Source organism: Perissodus microlepis, chromosome 20 (assembly GCF_051167445.1).
Source record: "Perissodus microlepis isolate ML-2025 ecotype Zambia chromosome 20, ASM5116744v1, whole genome shotgun sequence".
In the NCBI taxonomy this organism is placed as follows: domain Eukaryota; kingdom Metazoa; phylum Chordata; class Actinopteri; order Cichliformes; family Cichlidae; genus Perissodus; species Perissodus microlepis.
This window is the reverse complement of record NC_140480.1, coordinates 27,155,029-27,180,505: the sequence shown is the minus strand read 5'-3', so window position 1 is coordinate 27,180,505 and position 25,477 is coordinate 27,155,029. Positions and strand designations below refer to the sequence as shown.

At 40.6% G+C, this 25,477-nt stretch overlaps 1 protein-coding gene and 1 pseudogene across 3 annotated transcripts in view; one reads left to right on the top strand and one right to left on the bottom strand.

Moving 5' to 3' along the window:
- Nucleotides 1-5,031, top strand: part of LOC146364719 (uncharacterized) — a 28,923-nt gene extending 23,892 nt beyond the window's left edge. For both annotated transcript variants that reach the window (XM_084915864.1, XM_084915863.1), the window contains exons 6-7: nt 652-789; nt 2,613-5,031. In XM_084915864.1, the coding sequence (XP_084771990.1) occupies nt 652-789; nt 2,613-3,152 (678 nt within the window). In that variant the 3' untranslated portion in view covers nt 3,153-5,031. The remainder of the gene's footprint in view (nt 1-651; nt 790-2,612) is intronic.
- Nucleotides 5,032-5,962: 931 nt separating this feature from the next.
- On the bottom strand, nt 5,963-25,477 carry LOC146364718 (uridine-cytidine kinase-like 1; annotated as a pseudogene). The gene is made up of 15 exons (XR_014798830.1): nt 25,283-25,477; nt 20,712-20,899; nt 20,400-20,506; nt 17,165-17,335; nt 16,854-16,925; nt 16,527-16,716; nt 16,364-16,425; nt 15,254-15,270; nt 14,949-15,047; nt 14,775-14,868; nt 12,593-12,655; nt 12,370-12,492; nt 12,038-12,145; nt 11,631-11,787; nt 5,963-9,160 (listed from the first exon to the last, which is right to left on the bottom strand). The product of XR_014798830.1 is annotated as a uridine-cytidine kinase-like 1 (transcript).

Sequence of the window (25,477 nt, the reverse complement as noted above, 5' to 3'; positions counted from 1 at the left end):
AGTGTTGCAGTTTCCAGAGCACTTGGCTACATCATGCATGATGCTGTGATATGTTAGAATTTCTTTGAAGTCCAGGCGCTGAGCGGTGTTTATTTGTCGAAGAGTTTTTGGTGATAGTGGGGTATTTCTGCTCTCAGCAGTGTCACCTCCTCCATATGTTCGCAGCAGCAGGAGTGTAGGCAGACTGTCTGCTATTACTGTCGATGTAAGGCTTTGTGCACCCCTCCAGGTAACAGTGGGAAACCATTTGCTGCCCCGCGTGAGGTCAGGCGGGTCGCTCTATCTGCTGTGACCTGAGTTCAACAGCACGCACAGTTCACAGGCTTACATGTGTAAGCAGTTTGCTCACAGGCCTGTTCACTGCTGATTTTCCCGTGGATGACGCAAGGTGTTGAAATTGAGTCATCCAGAATATAAGCAGGCTCCACCTTCCAGGGAAAATCTATTCACCCCTGTATGAAATCCATCCAGTATGTTTTTATGTGCCGCAGGATTCTTAAGAGGGGTTAATTTGCCATGCATCCGCCCTGTTGCATCTGTTTTGTAAAATCCGCTTTTTAAATTCATGAATGCTCATTTTTTTCAGTGCAGATTCACGCATGACCATGTGACCAGCTCTGCCCCAAATGTGATTTATTGTTCTGTTGACAGGAAGTGATGTTTATGGGCAACGGAGAGCAGTACATCTGGAAGCCTCCAGAGGATGATGACATGCTCATGCTCCAAAATAAAGCCCTGGGCCCGCTGAGTGCTCACACAGTGGAGAATATACAGCCGTCTGCTGCTGCGGTAAGCTGGGGTTTCTATTTTTTCCGTCTATGGATCATCCCATTTAGAGCTCCCCATTCCCTCTTAAATGAATGCTTAACAAGATGTTTCACGCACATTATTTAATTGATTTAATCATTTAAAAACTGGGTTTTCCTTAGAAGTTAGGGAGGGTGATCTCCCCCTATATGGGTTACTAGGTCTAGTCTTGGAAAAAAGAGTTGTCAAACCTCGCATTTAATGACATATACTGAGGTTTCAAAACTCATCATTAAGGGTATAGGGGAGGTTGTCTTTATGGGGTAAAGAGGTAAAGGAGCCATGGCTTTCTTACCAAGGGTTACGAGAGAATACCTCATATCTGCAGGACCCAGGAGACACATAACTGAGCATTAATGACAGGAAGCAGCTTGCCTGGATCTGTGTGCATCCTGACTCCCCCAATGTACAGATAAGAAACTTAATTGATTAGTCTGTTGAAAAATAAAACTGTGTATGCTGCTGTATGACCAGGACTACTTCTTGTCTGGGAGCAGTGATTTTTTACAACCCAAAACTCTTACTTTTTTCTTTGGGTTTCTGTAAGGTTTAATAAATGATGTAAAAAAAAAAATTGGTGAGCTTTAGACGTACTAATTTCTTACCTGTAGTGGCTCTAGCATATGGGCTGTTTTTCCTTTATCCATTACTAAACATTGTCCTGTTGAAACACCCAATTCTGTCCAAGTTTCAACCATGTAACTGTTAATTTGAGGTGATCAGAATCAGAATCAGAATACTTTATTAATCCCGAAGGAAATTAGGGTACTGGACCAGCAGTAAAATAACCCAAGAGCATGATGCTATCACCACCATGCTTGACAGCTGGTACAGTGTTCTTAGGTTTGAAAGCCTCACCTGAACTGCTCCAAACATACATCTTGTCACTGTGGCCAAACAGCTCCATCTTTGTCTGACTGTAAAATATTTCTCCAGAAAGCATTTGGTTTGGCCATGAGGGCAACTTCAAATTTCAGTGGAGCCTTAAGGTGTCAGATTTGTTGCAGGGGCTTTTTACTTGGTCAGCACCCTCTTAGTCCATGATGATGTAAAACTCATTTCACTGTGGACAGTGATGCTGGTGTTCCAGAAATTTCCACTTCATGGCAGGCTTGAGCCTTGATGGTTCCTGAATATCCTTACCAACTTCTTCTCATCTGAGAGTGACAGCTTGGCTCTTGAAGGTCTTGAAAAAGTGGTGACACATCTTAATAATGTGTATTTATCACAATATTTTGAAATGATGATGTTGGATTTCGCAGTTTTTTATGGGTGGCTCCAAGAGACCTTCTCAAGTTGTGAAAATCTACAGTTCTCCTTCTTGGAGCTTCACTGAATTCCTTGGACTTCCTCACTGTTCCAAATATTAATCCAACAAGTGCTCTCAAACAAATCCTGCTGGCAAAGAGTGCTGTGGTCACTCGTGATCACTAATGACAAGTTTTTAGGCCTTGGCCTTATCAAGACAATGTAGAAGTGCTAACAAAGAATTTCAGTTATCAAAACTGAAAAACTAATGTGTTTGACAGGCTCTACCACTCAGAAAAGCACATTATTTATCAGATGACTGAAGGTCAACAATATGTGTGAGAAGTACAAATGCAGGGACTCAAATTGGTAAAGGTGAAGTCTTGCAGAGATTATAAGGTTTTGGGTGCTTCTTGCTGGCTTTATTCTTCAGCTCTGGAGGTTTACGCAGCTTGCCTAACACAACTTTTAGCTATAGTGTGAATAAAATGGCAGGTTGAGTGGGTTATTTAAAGTCCTTTTTACAGAAGATAATCTCTGAACTTGTTTGATTCCAGGTGGCCGAGATGTACTCTAAGGTGTGTAAACCAGGAAAGAAGAAGAGAGCTGTGCCGGGGTCTCCCCCACCCAACCCTGGCTTCCGGACCTTGGGTCGAGGTGACCGGGACCGAGACCGGGATGGGGGGTTTAGTGTAGTGGTCAAACCCCAGACGTGGGCACCTCAGGAGGGCAAAGCAGTTGGCGGGCCCCTTGACGACCACTGCTACGAGTCCATTGGGACAGAGGAGTGTGATCTGGCCTATGAGAACATGGAAGGCGGAGGCGCCTGGAAGCGAGAGAGACCCCCTAACATGTGTGCCACCCTGCGTCCAAGGAGGAAGAAAGCCCAGCAGCCCTTGCAGCAGCAGCAGCCCCCTCCACCACCACCAACGCAGCAGACACCCAAGTTACAGCACCTGCCTGCCAAAGCCCTTCTGCTGCCGGGGGAGAACCTGTACGAGAGCATCGGCGACCTGAAGCAGGGCTCTGCCACCTCCAGCACCACCACCATCTTCACCTTCAACGATGGCATGGAGATGTATGTAACAGGGCTCTGAGGCAGCGGCTGCACTGTGACCCCCTATCCTTCCAACACAAGGAGCTGAGCTAATGCCACAAGGAGTGACGGCTGAGCCCCTGTCATGCTCACCCACACATACTGTTTACATTCAAGTCATAACGTCAAGCCTTTCACGGGCTCCAGAGGCCTTGAGGTAGTAAAGTTGCTCTGTTATGACCTGGGCTGAATAAAAAGTCCAATTTATTATCCTTATAAGGAATCCAAAGGTAGTGAAAAATAAATGAGCACAAAACCATTGCAGAGCAATCTGTAGGTAACAGTAGCACTTCTATTTTACTGATACATATGTGCAAAGCACAATAAAGTAAAAAGCCTAAATTCTTCCTCAATTCTAGCGGGTAAAAAAAGTCGTATATGCGGTCCGAGTAGGACTCCTATTTGGGGAAAAAGGCAAAGCATTGTGTGAAATATTTTGGTAGCACTCAGTCTGTTGTGAACAGACCTTCCCTGTAGTTGGTCAAGACGTGATTCAGAACGGAATTTAAAGGATATAAATGAACGAATTACTAATCAAAATGCTTGAAAGCTCAGGGACCAAGAGAAACAATTATGAGAGTATTATAAATTAAATAAAAAATTTGCACATATTTTGCATTCCTCCTAAAAGCTTTGACTAATTTCGACCGTTTTCACATTTTAAAAAGCCGACCAGATTCTTCCCCTCCGTCATGTTGTTTCATTATACATGGACTGAACACTGTCTCCACTGCCGTCTGTAAATGAAGTGTTTTACTTTGTTGATCCTGTTTCTGCACTTTGCCTGCTACAAGTTGCATGCTAAAAAAAAAAAAAAACCATGAAAAAAAATTAAGCACTGTCATGTGGTACCTCTATATGAATGTTTTTTTTTTTCTATTGTCGTTGGTTGTTTATTTTTTGTTAGTGTGTTGCTTTATTTCTCTGTAGAGCTCAAAGCCAGATAGATTAAGGATGTCTTTGGCTCAGTGGGACTCTGTGCAGCAGAGGGGAGGATTATTTTTCTCTCCCGTACCTGAAAGAGACACAGTACAGATGTAACAAGACTGAGGAGAACTGCTCGAGTCCTAAAGGTGGAGACAGTCCACTCAACCCCACCCCACACATACGCACACAGAAACACATACACACAATCCTCCCGTCTGTTCAGTCCTCACTCATGTCTGTGGACTGTTCATCTACATAGTACCTTCCTCGTGGTCATACGAGTCTGCTTTGGTTTCATCATAGTGCAGTATGGAAAGCTCCACTAGAACTGATGTGTATTAGCAAAACGTCATGTCTCATCATCACCCCATCGACGAACTCTCTCTCTCTCTCTCCGTTATCAGTGTTAAAAATATTGCAGAAATGTGAAGCAAATGGTTGGCTAAGCAGCATCACCCCGAGGACACCGCACAGAAATTGCATACAAAGCCTGGACAGTAATGACAAATTCATTTGACCAAATATCCCCAGCAAACAATGTGATTATACTGTATGTTGATGCAATGTGTATGTACATGACAAAAGAGAAAGAATAATAAATATATCATCAGTGTCAAGAAATCTATCTTTTTCTATTATGTTCAGTTGTGTTTTTGGAATGACTTTATCTTGTGACACAAACTGCAAAAACAGCTGCAATGTAAATTTCAGTGTATTCTGTTTGTTGTTTTTTCGAAGCCGTGGAGCTACGGTGTGTTCTTGGAAAGCCCTGCTAAGTTAAATGTGGCAGCTAATGTTGTGTGTTTGCTATTCAGACTACAGGGTCTTGTACTCAAAAGCGTGTAATTAAGTGCTAAGTGCAAAAGATTGTAATGTTTTATATCAAGATTACTATTCATGAAATGTCAGTCAAGTTTATACTTTTGTAATAAAGTGGCACTTTAAAAAAAATATGCTTTATCTCATAGTCTCGGTTATTAAAACGGACAGAAAGCAGAATTTGCCAAGCACTGCTGATGATGATGGATTTCTCTAACAGTTGCCATCTTGTGATCTTAAAAGCTGCCTGTAGATTCAAGTATTTAGGCCTAGGAAGGAAAGAAGAAATATCTCTAGAAATGCATCCCAATAATTGTAATGGCCCTTTAGGGAAATGATTTATAAACACATGTTTTCCCACTGATTTAAATCTAAAGCTGTGCATTTTGTCCTTTGCTTCTTCTGTGCACAACCTTGCAGACCTCATTGAGGAGCATGTATGTGCATGTGTGTGAGTAGCATTCCCATGTTTTTTTTATCTGTATGCATGTCTGTGCGCACGTGCACATGTGCCAGAGTAGCGGGGTCTGCGTCTGAGTGGCTGTGAAGTGTTGGGGAGGGAGGGGGAGGGAAAAAAAATAGGTCACCCCTTAAAACAAAAAGCTTGCAGTCAACAGCGCAACCGTCTGCTGAATTTTCATTGGTGGGCTTGTCTCCATGGTAACAGGTTAACCTTGAGGCAGTAGTCACATGGCTGAGCGAGTCTTCTGCTGTCTTGGAGAATACAGCGTGCGTCGTATGACATCCGTGATCACAGTGTCACCCACTCGGCGAAGAGCTATCACAGGAAGGAAAAAAGGAAAACAGCCCAAAACAAACGAGTAGGAGATTCTGTAGGTGTGAAGATGATACCACGTTCACAGCTTATGTGATGTGATAATCTCGCTGTGAGGAGCATGAATGACTGAATAAACATGAATGAATGAGGCCGTCAGACGCAGTCAAAGTGCATGATGGTGAAAAAACAGAGGATCAGAGAGAGACAGAGGAGAGATAACACTCAGCATAAGGTCACAAAGTGGCTGGGGAGTCCGTTTTTTCTCCACAAGGATCAAGAGACGCGAACACGGCAGGAAGGTGATCTTTTACTGCTCATTTTAAGCCCTTAAACATTATTATTTACATGTTCACAAGTGAGCATTAACACACCGCACCCAGCAACAGATCAGTCAGTTAAACTGAGAAGCACAAGAATGTTTCCAGCTGCTCACCTCAAACCTCTAAATTGTGATTCAGGTGAGCCCGTGTGCATTTCCTGTGCTGTAAAATAACACATTTCTCAAAGGTAATAAACACACTATAAATCATACTGGAAGAAGCTTAATGTGAGCTATACTGACCCCTTCAGGCCTTAAAGTGCATTGCAGAGAGGAGCCAGGCGGCCTGTACGTGAACCCTGAGAGGAGCTTTTAAAGTATTCAAGCGTGAGCATGTGACCATCTGTGACCCGGCACCTCACAGACACACAATGTCAAACTCCAGCAGTAACTTGGAGTGGTGGATGTGAGGGCTGAAAACTGAATCTGTATCAAAATCTCATGTTTTTCATACCCTGAATACAAGATTTATATGTTTTACATTTTAATCCTTATCTAATCCCTCCTCTTATGTGTCTTTACTATAAATTTAAAACAACAGCTCTGCTTCAGACATAAGTTTATCCCATTTCATACAGAAAAATCCTTCTAGAGCAGCATAAAGTGTGAAAGTTCACTGAACACTTTCTTGTTGCACCAGCTATTCATAAACTCAGACTTGTTTCCTTTGTAACTATGTATTTACAGTAAATTTTAATGCTTTAATTTGATTTATAAGACACAATAAACCCTACTGGATAAAAAGTGCTCACATTTTTTACTTTTTGCTCTTTTTTATGACAAGGACAAAAGAGAACTCTTTTCAGTTGAAAAACAGTAGTGATCTACAACAATGTTATTTCCAATATTTAATTCAGTTTAGTGTATAGTAATAAATCATTATTCTGTAAGACGTCAAACCCCACAGTATTGTGGAGGAAGTGACTCCTTATGAGCAGCACTTTGCAACAGTGAGAAGGAAAAAACCCCTTTTAACATGAAGAAGGTGTTGAGGGGCAATCTTCATGTAACATTTTTAACTCTAATTGAATTCAAATTTACTTTTAAGAAATGCACGGGAGCACAGGGCTGTGAAGGTTAGCATTGTTGCTACATAGCAAAAGGGGCATTGGTTCAAATTCACTTGCCGACTGGAACCCTTCCTCTGCCTGCGTGGGGTCCCTCCAGCACCCACGGCTTTCTCTCACAATCCAAAGACTTGCATGTTAGGTTCTGCAGTGGCTGTAGATGGTTGTCTGTGTCTCTTAGCCTGTGAAAGACTGGTGACTTGCCAGGGTGTATCCCACCTCTCACCCCATGACAACTGAAATAGGCCGCAGCCCCTCTATGATCCTATGAATTGGATATGTGGAAGAAAGGGGATCAAATGCTGTGTAAGTGTAATTACACTGTGTTTATGCCATTACTTTTATATGTTCCCAGTTCCTTTATACATATTTCTCTCTTAATGCTGTTTTTACCTTCCATGTTTTACCTCTGTTTTGTTAATCCACCTGCCTGGACTGGAAAGCACTTTGGGTCCAAGCCGGTTGTTTTTAAATGTGCTATAAAAATTTCAAGTGACTCAACAACTACGTGCAAATGAACATATCCCCAATTTATAACAGGCTTCACCATGCTAACTTTTATAGCCTGTAAATCCTATACATCACTGCTGTGTTCTATGTGAACCAAATACCCAGAATATAATATTAGCCTGAGCCATTTAAATGAGTGCAAAAGAGTTAATTGGTTTTAGTTTGCTGCTATGAAGATATGGTTGAATTACATTATAACAGTAAAGGTCTAAAATTATGCTCACAAAATGGTCAAACTAATGACCAAACACATGACCTATAATGGTGGTAGGGTTCATGCAATCAGACGTTTCACACTCAATCTAAATTGTGTGAAATGTCTTTCTTCTTAAAAACACACATTTCTCCAATGGAGCATAGTCAGAGCTACGTTTAGACACAACTGGTTTTATCGATAGAGATCAGTTCATCTGCGACTTCAAGAATCACACAAATACCTTCAAAATTGTCTGTTGTGCTGTTCACCCCCAAAAAGAAGCACCTCTAACTTTTCATCTAGCACCACCATGAGGATGAAATTTATGGAGTTTTTTTTAAAATGTGAAACTTCCAAACAATTCTAAGATGAATTACATGTATTCATTAATGTCCAGTAATGAAGAAAAATTAAATTATTTAACCACTTCTACAGCCACAGACAAGCTCACCAATCACCGGTTAACCTGACAAACGTGTCTTAGAACTGCGAAAGGAAACTGGAGGAAAGCCCACATGTCTGCAGGCTCTCAGTCATCCAGGTCATGGTAGCCTTAAGAGCTTCAAAAGAAGGCGACTGGACTTCAAGCTGGTAAGAGGAAAGCCCACACACGCACAGGGAGACAGCCTAGCAATCAGCAGAAATCGAGCCTAGAAACTTCTTACTGTTGGTGATCTCCTAATTTTTATTCAAATAATATCATATGCGAGCTTTTCTTTGGTCCAATCTGCTGTACTTTAGCTTGGTAATATGTAAAACTGAGACTGTGAACAAGGCAAACATTACCTGCTACTGTGGGCATCTTTCCATACTGATGCTGCCTCACGGTGCTGCTGTATTGAACTGGAACTCCCTATATGCATGACAGATTTACACATTACTACAGTCAAAACTACTGAAGACATTCACTATATTTTAATTGCCCAACTAAATTTAGTACATTACTCTTTGAATGTACTCTTTTACTCTTTAGCTCTTACTAAGTTCTGGATTTAAGAACAGCTGGTGCAACCTGGACCCATTTAATAACGTTATTGGATTATTGTTTTACTGCACCTCAAAGGCAATGGCACTGCTTTACTGTTCAGTATTAAAATATTTAAGATGAATACTCGAGCAGAACAAAATATCCCTCATGCACAAACCTGGACTCAGACATCATCTTCAGAGGAGTAAAAAAAAAAAAATTTACAGTACACAAAAGTGAATATAACAATTTTTTTTTTGCTCGTCTACACCTGAAGAGGAGGATGCACAACAGTTTTCAAGTAGTTTGTGTTTTCTTTCACAGAGTCTCACAAATGTTTGAGTCAGTGTGACAGCTGCTCCTGGTCCTCCTCATCACGCCAGCTGTCGAAGCCATCAGTCCCAAAGTACCGGTCCCCAAAGTCCCCTAAAAAACACACAGCAGTGCACTCAGAGCGGGGCAGACATCGCCCCCGAAGCCAGGCAAGAGAAATATGTAATGATAAGAGAAAAGAAGACGCACTGAAAAACACAGTGTGAAGAGATAGTAAAGCTAAATAGCTGCAAAGGTTGAATGAAAGTTTAAACTGAATTTCTGCTTTTGATATAGATCTCTCTCTCTCTCTCTCTCTTTTTTTCTTTTTTTTTTACAAGCAATGGCTCAATAAGAGAAAGCTATTTTTCCACTGGTATTTTTCAAGGACGCTAAATTGATTTTATGTTCACTTTTCACTTTCTAATTAAACTCAACTCGCTTCCTACCTGCCTGAATCTAAACAACAACTGCATGGACGGACATCAGTTTACGCACACAACGCTCAAACATTCAGGAGACTCTCAACTTCCAAATATATGCTCGGTTACAGTGATCAAATGAAGAATTTCTGGTAAAAAATCTGTGCTTCTACAGATATTCTGTTATCAGTTAGATAAATAATAAATCTTCCTACAATACACAAATGCTACAGAATATCTGTCTGTATGTTTGTTTCTTTGTCCAAAAACCGCTCCTAGGTCAGCAGGAGTTCAGCAACCAAACTTGGCGCACACATACATCGTAGGTCCCGGTAGGTTCTTATCTGCATCAGATATTACAGCATCATCATGTTGTCTAGCAACTGCCTTGCAACAGGTTAAAATGATTTGTTTTTTTTTGTTTTTTTGCATTTATGCACCTTTAGCACCTTATTAAAGCATCTTGTTGTTTTAATTTTATGACCTTAACATCTAATTTATATCCACAAATGTTGAATTACATGTGATATATTATGACACCATCATGCTGCCTAGCAACTGCCTACCCACAGGCTTTAATGACCCATTTTGAGCATAAAAAAACATCAACTACCCCTATTTTTTTGTCTCAGTGTGATTAAAAATATCAGTTTGCATAAACACACAGACACAATACTCTATGTATATAAATACATATGAAGTTGCACTATTTGATTGAACCTTATTATGCAGCCCCAAGACTTGTTTCTTTCAAACTATACACATTTGAACCACAGTTCATAACGAGCATAATTGATAGGTAGAGATTTATGTTACATCTGCAGATTTGACTGAATGTTCACAACTACCAGCCTGCACAAGACTATCTGTCTTTTTTCCCGGTAACTATAACATTTATAAACTTGTGCATTTCCCTGTTTGCATTTTCTTGCATGTACTTTGACCTTAGAGGCCGCCATATGTTTTAATTCTTGTTCTTTCTCATTGAAAGAAAAAGTGTAGACCAAATTGTTCTTTAACTTCCCTTTTTTATTTAACAGCTAAACAATATCGCCTCCTGCAACTCTTTTGGACTCACTGCAGTCAAGCGTTTGGTCCTCGGCAACGCTGAACAGAGACACTCCTGATTTTGGCTAAGCTGAATGGTGGGATCTCCGATATGTCCGCGTTCGGCACTGCTGTCCCTGCATTTTCACACATGAACTTCAAATAGCATTGCTACGATCAGGCTGTGATCAGGTTTCCACAGCTATCTTTTCTGATGTGCACGCTTCCGGAAATAGTCAGCTTCAAACACACTGTCACTACTAGAAATACTCTGTGGATTAGGTGGGGTGCTGCCAGGATGGCGCAACTGGAGGCAGGACAAAGGATGACCACTCATTAGCAGCAAATGTACTAGACAATTAGCTACACCATTCACACATTGGTGCAATCTGATACCAAATGGATCCTGTACTAGGCAGCAGGCAGATTAAAGACCGGCTAAAATGCAATGTGAGTGCATCGGACATTTGTGTTAACACTTGTCCCTTTATCAGATAAGTGTGAGAAAAGTTCAGGACTGCAATGCCTATAAGCAAATGAGTTTTATGAGATTTCAGGTGTAATCTTATACTTCCTATACCTGCAAAAATCTTTGTGCCATCATGTGCACCTCAAAAAACAGCTGCAGTATTTTCACTTGTATTCTCTGCAGGACAAGTTACATAATCATATGTAAGTACTTCTGTTTGTAAAGCTCCGAGTGGGCCATCTGATGTTCACTCACTCAGTAGTGACAGAAAGAGAGGTTTGCTTCAAATCTAACATGACACAATCATAATATTACAAACTGCTGGTACAAGAAATTAAATTTGTCAACTAGAGAAACAGATGCTTATTATCTTTTTGTCTGCTGCTTTTTATTTCCTGCACAAAGCTAAAATCATGAACCCATCACCTGCACGCTGAAGGCGGTGTGGTAAGTTAATGAAGATTTATGAACTTGCATTAAATTTTTATTTTTGTACGTCAGCTATAATTCAAAAGTTTTCTCCTGCTGACTCCAAACTGAAAAAAAAAAATACTTCAGGTAAAATGTGTGCACAGGTAGGAACACAGGCCATCTGAATTTACAAGACAGTACGTGAAAGAATGAAAAGATGCATGGAAGTGCTTACCGATACCAGGAATTACATGTAAAAAATCATCCAGGCCCTTGTCCACAGCAGTGGTGATGATTTTGACCTTTGGGAAGGCATAGGCCACAGAGTGCACCCCGAGCTCTGCCATCAGCAGCGACACCAACATGATCTTATCCTCCTGCACCTCATGATCCTGCTCAGCCACACACATCACAGCGACAACAGTTAGTGGCTTCTTGATCACTTTAAGAAGCTCAGTAAGTGGAAAGGATTCATTTGAGGTTTTCCTTGCAGGAATAATACAACTCAAACTGCACCAGAGAAAAAGAATAACATCTACTCAATGCCCACACAGATGGGTAATAAAACACATGTGACTGCCCAAGAGGAGAGGGTCCCTACTGCTGCCTTACTGCAGGGTAATGATGCTAATTTCCACCCACCAATAGGACTCGAACTGCCATCATGGCAGCAGCGCCGGTGGAGACTGTGCTGTCCATTAGGATGACATGATCTTCACTGATGTCTTTGGGCAGACGCAGGTAATGCAGCTGGTGAGGCCAGAGAGGAGGAGACCAGTTACCATGGTTACAAAAGCAGGAAGGGTAGTTACCACGGAGACACACATCATGTGGAAGGGAAAAAAATTAAAAAACAATCAAAACATTTTCATCTTTTGTTTGATGTGATTTTTGAGACACACCCAGGAGCGCGTGAAGTCTTGAAAGCAAAGCACGCACATGGATTTGATGGTAAATGACTCATATTTTTCTACCTCTGGCTCGCCTGAGTCGAGGTTGGTCTGGATGAGGATCTTGCCGATGCGGACGTCCTTGCACACGGCCCTCAGGGCGGGCTCCATGGTCTCTCCTGCACGCAGGATCGACACACCGGTGATCTGAGAAGACGAGGCAGCAGAGCGAGCATGATGACAGAAACCCTGAGGTCATATTCGACTGGAAGCTAACAAGACCTTGTAAAACAAGAACATCACTTACCCCTTTACCGTTGTAACTGCAGCCCTCGTAATCATGGCCCTGTGGGGTCTGAACTGAACACGGCTGCAAAGGCAGAAGAAGAAATTATGTTTTATTACACACCAAACACCCCACAAACAAACACACCGACATAAAAAAGTGGCACTAAAGAAAAAATACACAAATATAAACCTGATCTTTAACACAAACACTACATTTGCACAAGAGTTCTCAGATTTATTTATTTATTTTTGCTGTAATGAGTATCATAGTGACTTATTTAGTTACTTTTTAAGTAGGTAATCCCTATGAATCAAAAGCTCAAGCTTCACACACTCAGTGTAAGGCAGTTTTCTTTTTTTTTCGTCACTCTGTGTGATGGCAGTGAAAACAGAAATCCCTCACATGGTCATCTCATGCACACAGCTCTGACTAGCAAGAAGCTTTGGTCCGCACAGAAGCCACGCCCACCTGATATAAAAGATTTTGTACACAAGGGGCAGCCAAGAGAGAGTAGCTTTGAAGATTTGAGCTGCACCTAGGCTCTTCAATCCCTTAAAAAAAAGTTTATTTTTAAAATGTGAATTATGCAAAGCTACTCCTCAGAAATCCAAATATAAAAACCTGGAGGTGCAAATAGGCATAATGGGGCCACTTCAAGTTTTATCATATTTCCGTGTTACTTTCCTTGCCAGAAAAAAAAAGAAAAAAAAAAGAAAATCCCCGGTGAAATTAATTGTTACTGTTTTATGTGACTGAGGAGAAGCTAATAATATCAGCTCATTATGCAGAAAGGTAAAGTCAGCAGATTTAGAATGTGAAGTATGAAACATGCCCTCTGGATAATATGACTAACATGCATGAGCTAACTGTGAAGGGGGCTCTAATGAGGTGCTTTACTCAGTAAGCCTAACAAGTTTTATTACAAGAGTTCACATCAAAAAGGGCAGCTTTTCATTCCTCAATTCAACATAAATAGTGTTCACTTAGCTTTAACACAAGTACATTTTCAGAGAAATAGAGAGAAATAATTATATGTTCTGTTAAGTGGTTTTGGTTGTTAACCGCTAGGCAAACAGTAGAAGGTATGAGGATGAAAAAAGTGAAAACAGGGTTGTCTGCAGTTCAGTGAATCAAAGATGTAATAAAAAAATCTTAAGAAAGAAAAATAATCGCAAAAAGCTTTACAGCTGTTTTGTCATGATAGAATATGAAGATGAAGTGGTTTTCATACACAGTATGTAGAACATAACGCTATAGTTACAGACAAAACTTCTTGTTTGCATGACAGTGACAGGCATCACTGAAATTTGGGAGCCGACAGTGTTCACCGTGGCTTATTTTACTTTTTTAATTGATACAGCCGACTTACGAAACATGAAATGTAAAATTCAGATTATTTTTTAATAACATACTTAGTTTGACTATTTAAAGGAACACATGTATTGCACTTTCATACATTCAGCAGGCACATTGCAACTTTGTTGTTGTTGCTGTGTTTGTGTCCGTGTCCATCGAGGGGTGCGAAAAACTGCAGTTCCTTTAGTGACCACTTGAGGCTGGGTGCAAAACGAGTAAATCCCCATATACTCCCATTTTAAAATGTCCAACTTTACAGCTTTAAAAAAAGCTTTTTGGACTCTACGGATAGTTTTGACTCTTCCAAAAACTCTGAGACAGGTGACTTTTTTATAAGTCACCCACCAGGATGATTGAGTAAAAGATTTGGCTGCGCTGATTTACAGGCAGCCAAACGGTATCTGCTCGGACTCATCACAACACTTCGCTTCACTGTGTGTGCCGTTGGTGACTTTTGGAACATTTTGATTGATAACCTGACTAATGTTATGGCTTGCTGTGTAGTCAAGAACATCCCAGTAGTTTGTTATTCAGTTTTGGTGAGTGTATTTAGGATTAATTATCTGGTATGTTGTTTCTCAAGCCCTTTTATCCATGCAAGGTAACTTGTGGCTCTAAAAAAAACCCAACATGAAAACGCTAATGTTAAAGCTTCAAAATGCAGTCAGCTTGAAACCAAAGCTATGAATTAAAATATGAGAAACTCAATAGATTTGGAGGGAATTAATTACTGTTTTTTTGTTTGTTTTGTTTGTTTTAATCACTATGAGCAACTCATTTCATGCAAGGGTAATCATATTAATAAAAAGTAATGATTCTAGATATTCAAACCAAGTTTACTCACCTGAGATGGTAGAAATGTTAGAGCATGCTCTATGAGAAGCCGCATTAACCTCTTTGAGTAGAAGATAAACTCGTCTCGGCTGGTTTCTTTGTTCCTGCGGCGGAGGGAATCAAAACGTTTTTAAATTTCAAATTATAGGACTGCAGGAAGGACATCATGATCACATGTCACTACCTGATGATGGTGTGCAGGCCCCTGACCTGCGGTGTACTCTCGAGGACACTGAGCGTCTGGGGCAACGGCTGCGTCTGCTGGGCAGAGGCCAGGAGTGCCCTGAGACAAAGCAGATCAGATCAAAAGGTTTAACTTTGTTAGTCCGACACACTATCAGAGAAAAGAGATTCTGAGGCGGCAGGGAGTTTTCAGAGAGGGCAGATGGGGCACAGTGTGGAAGCCATAGAGGACACAGTTTGAATATAAAATTTCCAATTAAAATAAGCCGACCAAAGTCACAGAAGTGAAAATATGTATCAGCATACCTGACACTGAGTTCACGCTGCATAAAGGGAGGACAGAGAGAGACGATAAATGAAAATAATAGTAGAGAAAAAATAATGTTTCAGAAGATAAGGATGGTGATGCTGTTTTTCCTATTTTAAAAAAAACCCCTTTTAATATCCTGCCCTGACACTGCTAATGCAGCAAAAGCACACTTGGATAGAAAAACCAAAATAAAACACTTTCAGTCCTGGATCGGCCTCCCCACAGCCGGGACCTCAACATTACCGAAGCAGTGTGGAATCATTTTGACACAGAACAAAACAAAAGGCTGCCAAAATCCAATGAAGAGTTTTGAATGTCCCTCAAGAAGCTTGGAGAACTATTCCTAAAGAAAAAGCTTCAGGAGTTCAGGCTGTGCTCAAGAATAAAGGTGGCCACACCAAATATTTTGCACGTGCATGCATTAGAACTGTACAAACTCTATTTCTGCCTTATATACTGTATGTTTGCATGTTTCAATAAATCACTGCAGCTCTTTCGCATTTAAACACAAAAAAAATGAGGGACGGCTCAAGACTTTGGCAGAGTCCTGCATGATTTTAGTTGGTTTCCTTCTGTCTTTGCATTTTGACAACTAAAATCGACATTCACATCTAGTCTTTGTTTTTAGTTTTAGTTACTGAGTACATTTGTTCCTAATTATTTTTTTAATTGAATAGATAATTTATTAAAACAGCAGGGCACTGAGGATTTTATCATATGTGACTCAAACACATATACTGCTTTTACTGGGGACTGTTTTCAGGATGAGCCACATTCGACTGACTCGGCATTTTCATCACAATAAAGGAACATTTCGTCCACTACAACTGCAGGACTCACTTTTCACTGGCTTTTGAACAACAGTAGAGGTCACATGGCTACACACATAACACTTGTAAAATCAACAAATCTCAGGTTTTGTGTTTTTAATTCAGTTTGCTGGCAATCTTTTTCAAAGTTAAAGGGTTAAAAATGTGAAAGTTTGCTTGATGTATTTTTCTTCTGATGCCACTTATCCCACAAAGAATTGGGAGTCTGCATGTTTCAGCTTTCAGACACATGGTGGCACCATGCTCTCAAGTATACGGAGCGATTTGGTGACTCACCTCCTCCAGCTGGCTGTGAACATGCTGGACAATCAGATCAATGGCCACCATATTCCCACCACCTTGGAGGGAACAAAAACCCGAGAACAGCCAGTGTTAACAAATATGTCCAAACATTTTAGTTTAGGTGGCCTTTAGGAAAGACGAGGGCTGTCTGGCTCACCTCTTGGTACAACAATATCTGCCAGCCTCATGGTTGGTTCGATGTACTGCTCAAAGGCTGGCTTCACAAACTTGTTGTATTGCTTGATTACGCCTTCAATGTCCCGTCCACGCTCTGTGATGTCTCTGCGGAGCCGGCGGACGAGCCGAATGTCTGAGTCTGCGTCCACAAAGATTTTCATATCCAGGAGCTGCAGGTGCGAAGAGCCAACAGTTCAATAATGTTCATTTCAGCCAAGCAGCTGCACAAACAATTCCTGGTGATGATTAGTCTGCTTCACTCAAGAATTCTTCAAAAGAAAGGAAATAAAAGAATGCACTGTCTTACCTGAAGAAGGTCTTTGTCTGCAAAGGACATAATTCCTTCAAAAATGATCACACTGGCACCGTACACATTTTTCTGCAAGAAGAGGAGGGAAAGTCGAGTCTTTAAAGAAGAAAGCAGTCGTTTGAGCTTTTATAAGATTAAAGCTGCAGTGTGTCACTTTGACACGTAGTTTTTAAAAATTTAAATTTCATTTAAGTTTAATACATTTTCAGCTTTGAATGCTGCCTCAACACTGGGGTTCTTTCTGGTCCATCTCATCTTTGGCATAATCAACACTGAGGTTCCTTTAAAGCAATAAAAACCAAACTCACCCAGTCTTTATGTCTCATGTGTGTGGTGAAATCATACACCGGGATCTTCACACTCTTGCCCTGCTTCAGTTTTCTCAGGGTGGAAACCAGCAGCTCAAAGTCAAACGCTCCCGGGTGGTCAAAGTTGTAGTCGTTCTTTGCGGCCAGAGCCTGCTCCTCGGGGGATAAAACCTGAAAGACACAAAATAAAGATGAATTTCAGAGGATCTTACTCATTAACTTGATTAACTATTTAAAGATTTTAAATGAGGGTTTATTTAGATCAGCTTATTACCACAAATATGAACCATTAAACTCCTGGGCTGAAAATGCAGTTTTATTATAATGCTAACAACTGCACTTCTTCTAATGGCCAATGACTTCTTTAGGCTCTGCAAACAAGTCAGTCCTCATAGACTCCAAAGTTAAAATACGGAACTTAACAGAATTCAAATAATGTTTTAACTCTGGCACAAAACACAGCTTTGATGTTTTAAGTTAATGTACCCATTTGTGACAAGTGTAGTGAGGGTGAATTTTTCAAAAACTGACCCATTTATCCTTTGCTAACGCCTAAAGTTAGGAACGTGGACCATCTGACTGAGACTTCATTTCAGCTCAGTCAGTCACTGAGATGGACGTCTCAATTGCATTGGTGCCTTCTTATTAATGCAATTATCTGACAAAAACTACAGATTGCTGTGCTGTTAATTGTAACAGCAGATTTTCTTCTGTGAAGTTACTTTTAGATTATATTATTAATTAGCTGATACCTTTGTCTGTGGATGCAGAAGAGAGAAGTAAGACTTCAGCATACCTCATTTTGTCTTAATTTACTGATCCCAATAAACATTGGACGTCGGATAGACGTTCAGATCTATATTGGGTCCGTTGGTCAACGACTAGTTCTGGACAACTACACACAACCAAACTAGGTCTACAATTTGGACGTCCAACCATGACCCAGCTTGGACGTCAACATTTGAACTTTGGACTTCATCTGGACGTCTATGATAGGTGCAGGAAATTTATATGATTAATAAATGTAAAGGTAATAATAAAGGTAATAAAGGTGTAAACAAAAATCAACTGGTAGCCTATAGAAATCATGTCCTCCACCCTCTGGACACATGGGACTAAGAAGCCTAAAGATGCAGTGAAAAAACGGCGTATAAAATGTGTCTAAGTTTGACGTTGAAAAGTAGTCCACAATGACCACATCGGGACTACAAATAGACTGTACACGAAGGTCCTATGGACATCAACACTACATGTTCAGTAGATGTAGAAAAAAAGACGTTGCCTGCCATTACAAAATAACTCCTTCAGTCGACCACAGTTTGACGTCCAAAATTGACACATAAAAGACGTCACTCTGATGTCACTTTGCGCAGTGGGAAGATTTGATGATGATGATGAGATGAGATAGCCTTTATTTGCCCACAACTGAGATGACAGACCTTGCCGACCGTGGCATAAAGACGGGAATATTATTTACTGGGCTCAAAAATCCAAATTTAATAATCAATGGCACTGATTTAATGCTGGATGGCAGGGGTGGTGGATTAGCTTAATTACCATTTGGAAAGTTAGTGGTAATTAACATTTTCTATGTATTTTATTTAAGAAATAAACGAACTAACTACAATTTTTCTTTTACTGATCTTTTAAACTCTACAAGACAACAAACATTTGCAGTTTCTAAAATGTTGGACTCTATCAACAAAAGATGAAATTATACTTTTGATACATCTTCTTGGCTAAACCACATTTTAAGATGTTAAACCTGATAACAGTATATGTGGTTTATTCAAAATGATTGGTTCGTGTCTCTGTGATGGTGATGAATAATTTTTTTATTATGTGGTTCTGAACACTGGGACAGAAAACATAAATATTAACATTTCTCTTTGTAATTTACTAACTTAAGATTTATTTATGTGACCAATTTAATTGAGATCAAGAGTTCCTTTGCAGCAGAGCAAATAGTTACACTCTTTCCCTCAAAAAAACACCCACAATGCACAAAAATAATTGGAAACATGAGCAAGATTTAAAGTCTTATAGAGGACTGAACATCTCTGCTTATGAGTGTGCGGCTTACAAGAAAAAAGTTGGTCTGAGGAACTTGTTATGACTCTCTATCTGTAATGATTATGTTTTCCCAACTGATCTCAACTAAAGAAGTTGAGTCTATGAAAACAAACACAGATCACAGATCAGTGGGTGCTTTCTGGACTGTTGACTGTGTAACTCACAGCTGGTGAGAGCCGTAGCTGTCTGCAGTAATGAATAGCACGTGGCGCTGTGGTAGAGCGCATCCAGTGGTTTATAGCATTAGCGACAGCATGAACATACAGGATAGGTCCATAATCCTGTGTAGACAGTATGGTGGATCGTATAATGACTTGTTTTGGCTTGAGCATCAAATTGGAACTTTCTGTGTTTGAACAAGATGGAGGACAATCTACTGTCTCAACAAAATATGCAATGTTTCTGCACTGTATCAGTTACATGCCAGTTTAGAGCATGGATGGAAATTTTCAATTAATCTGACATCTTTTCTGAAGATTTAACAAACAGCCTAATATGTTGGTTTCCTGCTGGGACTCAAATTGATTACCTCTACCAAGAAAGTTATGCGATTGGCTCTGTTTGTTGTCAGGATTACACAAAAAGTTCTAAAACAAATTTACATGAAAATTGTACTAGTGGTATGGCTTAGTTTCACCTAGAAATCTGGATTCAGGGTTTTGTTAATGAGACTTCTTTACACATATTAAAATAAAAACTGTGAGATATACTTTTGGATCCAGAAACTCAATTCATAAAGGCTGTGGAGGGAATTTTTAGTCTTGGTGGAAACCTCAAACTTTTCTTGTTTAGTATACACTGGGTGATTTAAATGAAGTTTAATTGATGTTCTTACAGTGTATTTTGTTCCAGGTTCCTCCTAAACACAAATATGTTACTCCATTGTTCTCTGTTCCCCTGCAGGTGTCTGTAGGTTCATTTTCACTGCTGCGGCACATGAATAGTCTGTCATTCGAAGGCTGTAATTTTAAGGCAAAACCACAACCTCTTATTAAATCAAGTGACAGCAGTACAGTGATTACTTCGAGTCTGTGATGGAAAAGCTCCTAAGATTACCGAAAGATTTTCTCTGCACATAGATCATTTCTTCCTTTAACAAGCCAACAGATAATCTGTAATAATTACCAAATCGATAAAGACAAAAACCACAAACAGGCATCACCTTGTAGAAAGAATCCATCGACAGTAGCACAACCCACGGCACATCCAGGGCCTCAATGATCTTATTGGCCACGGTGGTCTTCCCTGAGGCGCTGCCCCCACACAGCCCTGCAGATCCACACAGCATTTCAAAGGCCCATTATGTGTGTTTTTCAGAGTGTGTCTAATGTTGTCTGCTGGTATGCATGTGTGATAGCACTAAAATGTTTATGGGTATAATATGAGAGAATAGGACATTAAGGACAGCTTCTGCAGCTCAAAGCCACGACTTGGCAGTCTGGAGGACCAACAACATCATCAGTGAGTGTCGTACCAATGACAAAGGCCTCTTTTGACTGAGCGCCGTGCTCGTCATACCAGGGCGGGCGGCCAGCGGTGTAGATGGTGCGTGTGCCTGTGCGGAGCAGAGGAGGCTCTGTTTTACTCAGCGAGGTAGCGCTCTTCCTGCGAGGGGCCCCGGCTGGGGGCAGGAGGCGGTCCAACGAGTCCTCCCCGCTCCCACTGCAAAAACAGCAAACAGCAGGGCAGGTCACAGCCTGAACAAACGATCCATGGAAGGAACAGGAGGGAAACTGTCACAGCTAGGCCTATAGAGTTATTATAGCAAATGATGTAGTCTGTATTCTCTGATTTCTAATGCAAATGTATATTTATTGTGAAAATACTTACTGGGCTTTTCTGCATGATGCAGCTAATTTACAGTCACACACAGTGCTAACACTAACATCACTAACAAGTATTTTTTTGTGCTTATGGTCTTAAGAGTTAAAGGTTAGCTAAAACTTATGGCATCTTCAATAGAGATAGATAGATGGATTGAATTGGTTAGGTCTGTATCTTTTGACTTATTTAAGCTAGCTTACTAAGTCTTAATGTACTAAATAGAGGACATCTTGGGCTTTCCATTGATATCTCATGTTTTTGGGTGGCCTCTCTTAGCTCCAAAGAGGAAGGAAATCACAAAAAAAAGTTCAAGTTCCTCAGTTCTCAGGAGGATATATTAACCAATTGTATAGAAGCAACTCAAATTTATGCTTGAATAGAAATGCAGCTGGCCCATATACACATACATGTACATTCATACCTACACATTCATAGGAATACAAACAAACATATACAAATTAAATTATACATTTATACATATTAAAGTTAATTAGTTCTTTTCTTCCAATAATTCTGAATTTAGAAAGCATTAAATCTGTACCATAGCCAACCATCCTTAAACATCCTGTTTAAATATTTTACTAAAAAATGTGGAGCTCATGGTCAAAAACAACAACAACAGCAAGATACAATTTCTAGAATGCCAACACCTGCTGTGCAAGCAGAAAAGAGTTTTGTCCCTTTACGCAAACACATTACTGTTTATGAGCTCTGCTGTTGATCACTGAGGATGTAAAATCTCATATCCACATCCAGTTTTTCTGTAATAGCAGTTTAAGGACATATGCTGCACTTTTGACTGCATGACATTTTGGCACAACTTAAAAAAAATACAACTTTCATTTCAATACAAATCAAGAACATTTAAAAATGTAACCCAGAACCTTTCTGTCAGCACTTCATACAACATGCCTCATTCACCCGTTCTTTTGTATCTAAGTGCTTTCTATCTAACGTTCTCACACATTCATACTCAGACTGATCAGAGAGGAACTTGGGGTTAGTATCTTGCCCAAGGACTGGAGGAGAGTGGAATCTCACATTGCAAGAAATCACAGCTTTTCTTTGTATACGGTTACAGTAAATGTGAAGTTTAGACTATTCCTCAGATATAACAAGACATATTAAAGTGAGAGGGTCTTGTGGCTCTGGGGGTGTTTTGCTGGTAGGTTTTTTTAGGTTTGCTTTGACTAAAAGTTCACTGTTGTGACTGCTCACCTTTATTCTTTGAGGAAAATCTCTATCCTGATGAGAAGGAGCTCTTTCAGTACTAAGATGATATAAATCATATGCTCTGAGATTTACAGGAACCATATTTAAACATAAGTGAGCATTTCTGGGAGACTTTACACTGACAGTTTGTGCCACCATAATTAAGAAGAATGGTGTTTCATCCCTCCAGTGAAGTTCTGGGTCTTCAGGAATTACACATATCAATTACTGGAGCTTTTCTAGCATGATGGTATGAGAACACTTTATTAACATAAAGAGATGGTGGTTTATAGTAATGTATACTTTATTGATCCCCGTGGGGAAATTCTTCTCTGCATCTAACCCAGTCTCTCAGTGAAGCAGTGGGCAGCCATTGGGCACCCGGTGAGTAGTGTGTAGGGACGGTACCTTGCTCAGGGGTACCTCAGGGTAGCCGGATTCGAACCCCCAACCTTCCAATCATGGGGCCAACACTCTACCTACTGAGCTATCCCTGTCCCTATATAGGATGGAATATAGGATGGAAATTTGCTACTACTGTTGTGCATTTTACAAATACAGAAATAAACATGCTTCAAGAAAGTATACAGCCGATTAATCCACAGTGAATACTGTTCCGGCTCCACCTCAGCAAGCTGAGAGTTTGAAAAGCTAACGTCACTGTACGCTCAAGATAGTGAATGCCAAGTTGATCCATAGGCATTTGTGCACGTAGATAAAAAGTGTGCGTGAGGGTGACTGCAGCTTGTAGTATAAAGGCGTTGTGAGAGCTCAGTAGGAGTGGAGCTGTACTATTGTTATCGTAACAATGCTATAAACACATGCTGTGATTCTTTCTCTTCACTATTTTAAGTTCTGATACTGTAGCCACAAAACAAAAGCTTTAAGTTACACTGTCATTTCTTTTATGGTTATGGTGCAGTGCTGGCATAAAGAATATGAATACTGCTTTACCTATAGTGTAGTAGTAAGACTGTAAGGTAATTTATTAGGTACACGGCAGCTTAGATCACAGTGATTTAGATTAGGCTCACATCACCGTTAACTATGGAACACGGAAAAGTCAGCTTAGCTTTTGCGTCATGCTCTCTGGGGACTCTTTCTGGACTTCTACACTCCCACAGGCAATAATTAGAAACTAAATCGGTACCCTGCTTGTTTTGGATGTGATGCACTACTACAGCGCATGCATACTAAATGGGACAAATCTTGAATGGAAGTGAAGACTAATGAGTGTTTTGCATATTCGAGGTCATTATAAATGTGCAGTAATGACACATTTCAAGCAACCCAAATAAACCCAGCACTCACACCAAATCACTGCAAACTAATCCGGATACGGCACTCCCTCTGACCTGTCAACAACCCCTGGTTGCAGACTATTTATAGCACTCACACACGTATTCACAGTGTGTATGCGAGCTTTGTTAGGGGAAAACCGGCAGGGTGTCTGTGTTGAGAGAAAACAACAGCAGCAACACTGCAGTCAGCCACATCTTACCTGCGGTCAGACCTCAACGACCAGCAGCCGGAGATTCTGGCTCCTGTGCAGTCCAGCAGAGTCAAATCTGCTTCGGACGACAACCTGTTACCCTCCAGCTCACCCGTCACTGTGGCAACCTCCCCAAAAACAACAGCAAGCGGCCCTCAGCACTGACCGAGGCCGTGAACGTGTTAATTACAGGTCTATTTCTAGTCTGTTTTCACTTTGTGCATTCACACGTCTGTGAAGCCTTAATCATCTGAAAAATCTGCTCTTCTCTCCGTGTCCTGCTTTCTCTCTCCCTGCGAGAAAGTGAGTGACAGAGTCTAAGAGGATCACTGTAACACTGACAGCAAAGAGCTGCTTGGCTGGTATTAATAGAGCCACCTCTAAATAAAAAGAAGCCATGATGGATGTCTTCTGTTGATCCTTCCTTTCAGTTCACTGACCTGATCAACAGAAACACTACAAAACCAAATGGGGCAAAATGATTTCTTATGATACACGTCATGTGAGAAAACAGTGAAAACTGTCAGTCTCAGCCCTTACAGACGGAGTTCAGCTGACCAACAACCCAAAGGACAAAGACAGAAGACAGACAGAAAACTGAAAACTGTAAAAATAGTTCGTTATCATTCGTTATCTTCAATATCACTTCACCATTCTAGTGCTTATGGTGTCTAACCACTGGGTTGAGTTTCGAGTTCTTTAATATTCGTCTTTACGATGAATCTTGTGACACTGAGTCTTTGTTGTCTGTTGTTATTTGATCGTTATTCTTGGTTTTTATTTTTGCGTTTTAATTTTTATTCTGTCCATTATCATGTCACAAAGCTCAAATCACCTCAAACTTGTTTCATGAACATGACCATGAGTTCACTGTACTCACAGTCACCAGATCTCAATCTAATAGGGCACCTCTGAGATGTGGTGGGACAAGAGATTTGCATCATGGATGTGCAGCTGACAAATCTGCAACAACTGTATGATACTGTCACGTCAGTATGGAGAGAAATGTCTGGCGTGTAGTACTCTGATTACATTCATAACAGGCTAAAATAAGTTTAACGAGCGCCACCTCAAACTTCTCCAACAGAAAAAATGATTAAGGTATTACTTCCTTGCTAATGTTTGTAATAAAGCTTGAAATGCAGAGGTTTATTTATGATCACAGATTGAACTCGTGACTTCAGAGACTGTGACGCACGACTGTGTCAGCATGCAGCTCACCTACTTCTGAAGCGCATTTGATGCACCTTCATCCCCCATCGTGATGATACTGATCAGTTAATAACTAACTAACAGAGACAGGGTTTAACGGAATGGTGTGTAAACATCTGTTTATAGGAGGAGAAGGAAGGAGGAGGAGAGGAGAAGGGGCGTCAGTGTGGTTAGCGTTATACAGGACGAAGCTGCTGCGGACTATAAAAATGTGAATAAAATAAAAAAAAATAAAAAACTGCATTGATTATTTCAGGATTCAAAAAAATTCAAACACAGGTAAAAATACTGATAGCATCGTGTACCTGTCCGAGCGGGACGTCATTATTTTTACCGCACTTCGCCTCCGCTGGGATCCTGAGACCTCGGAGCCGGTAGCGGCTGGTTAGAGCCATGGATAGTTTCTTCGTAGCTGTGCGGAGGGATTGTGGGTAATGTAGTATCTTACCCAGGCAAAGGAACTACACACCACTCAGCTCAACAGAGCCTAACGACTCACT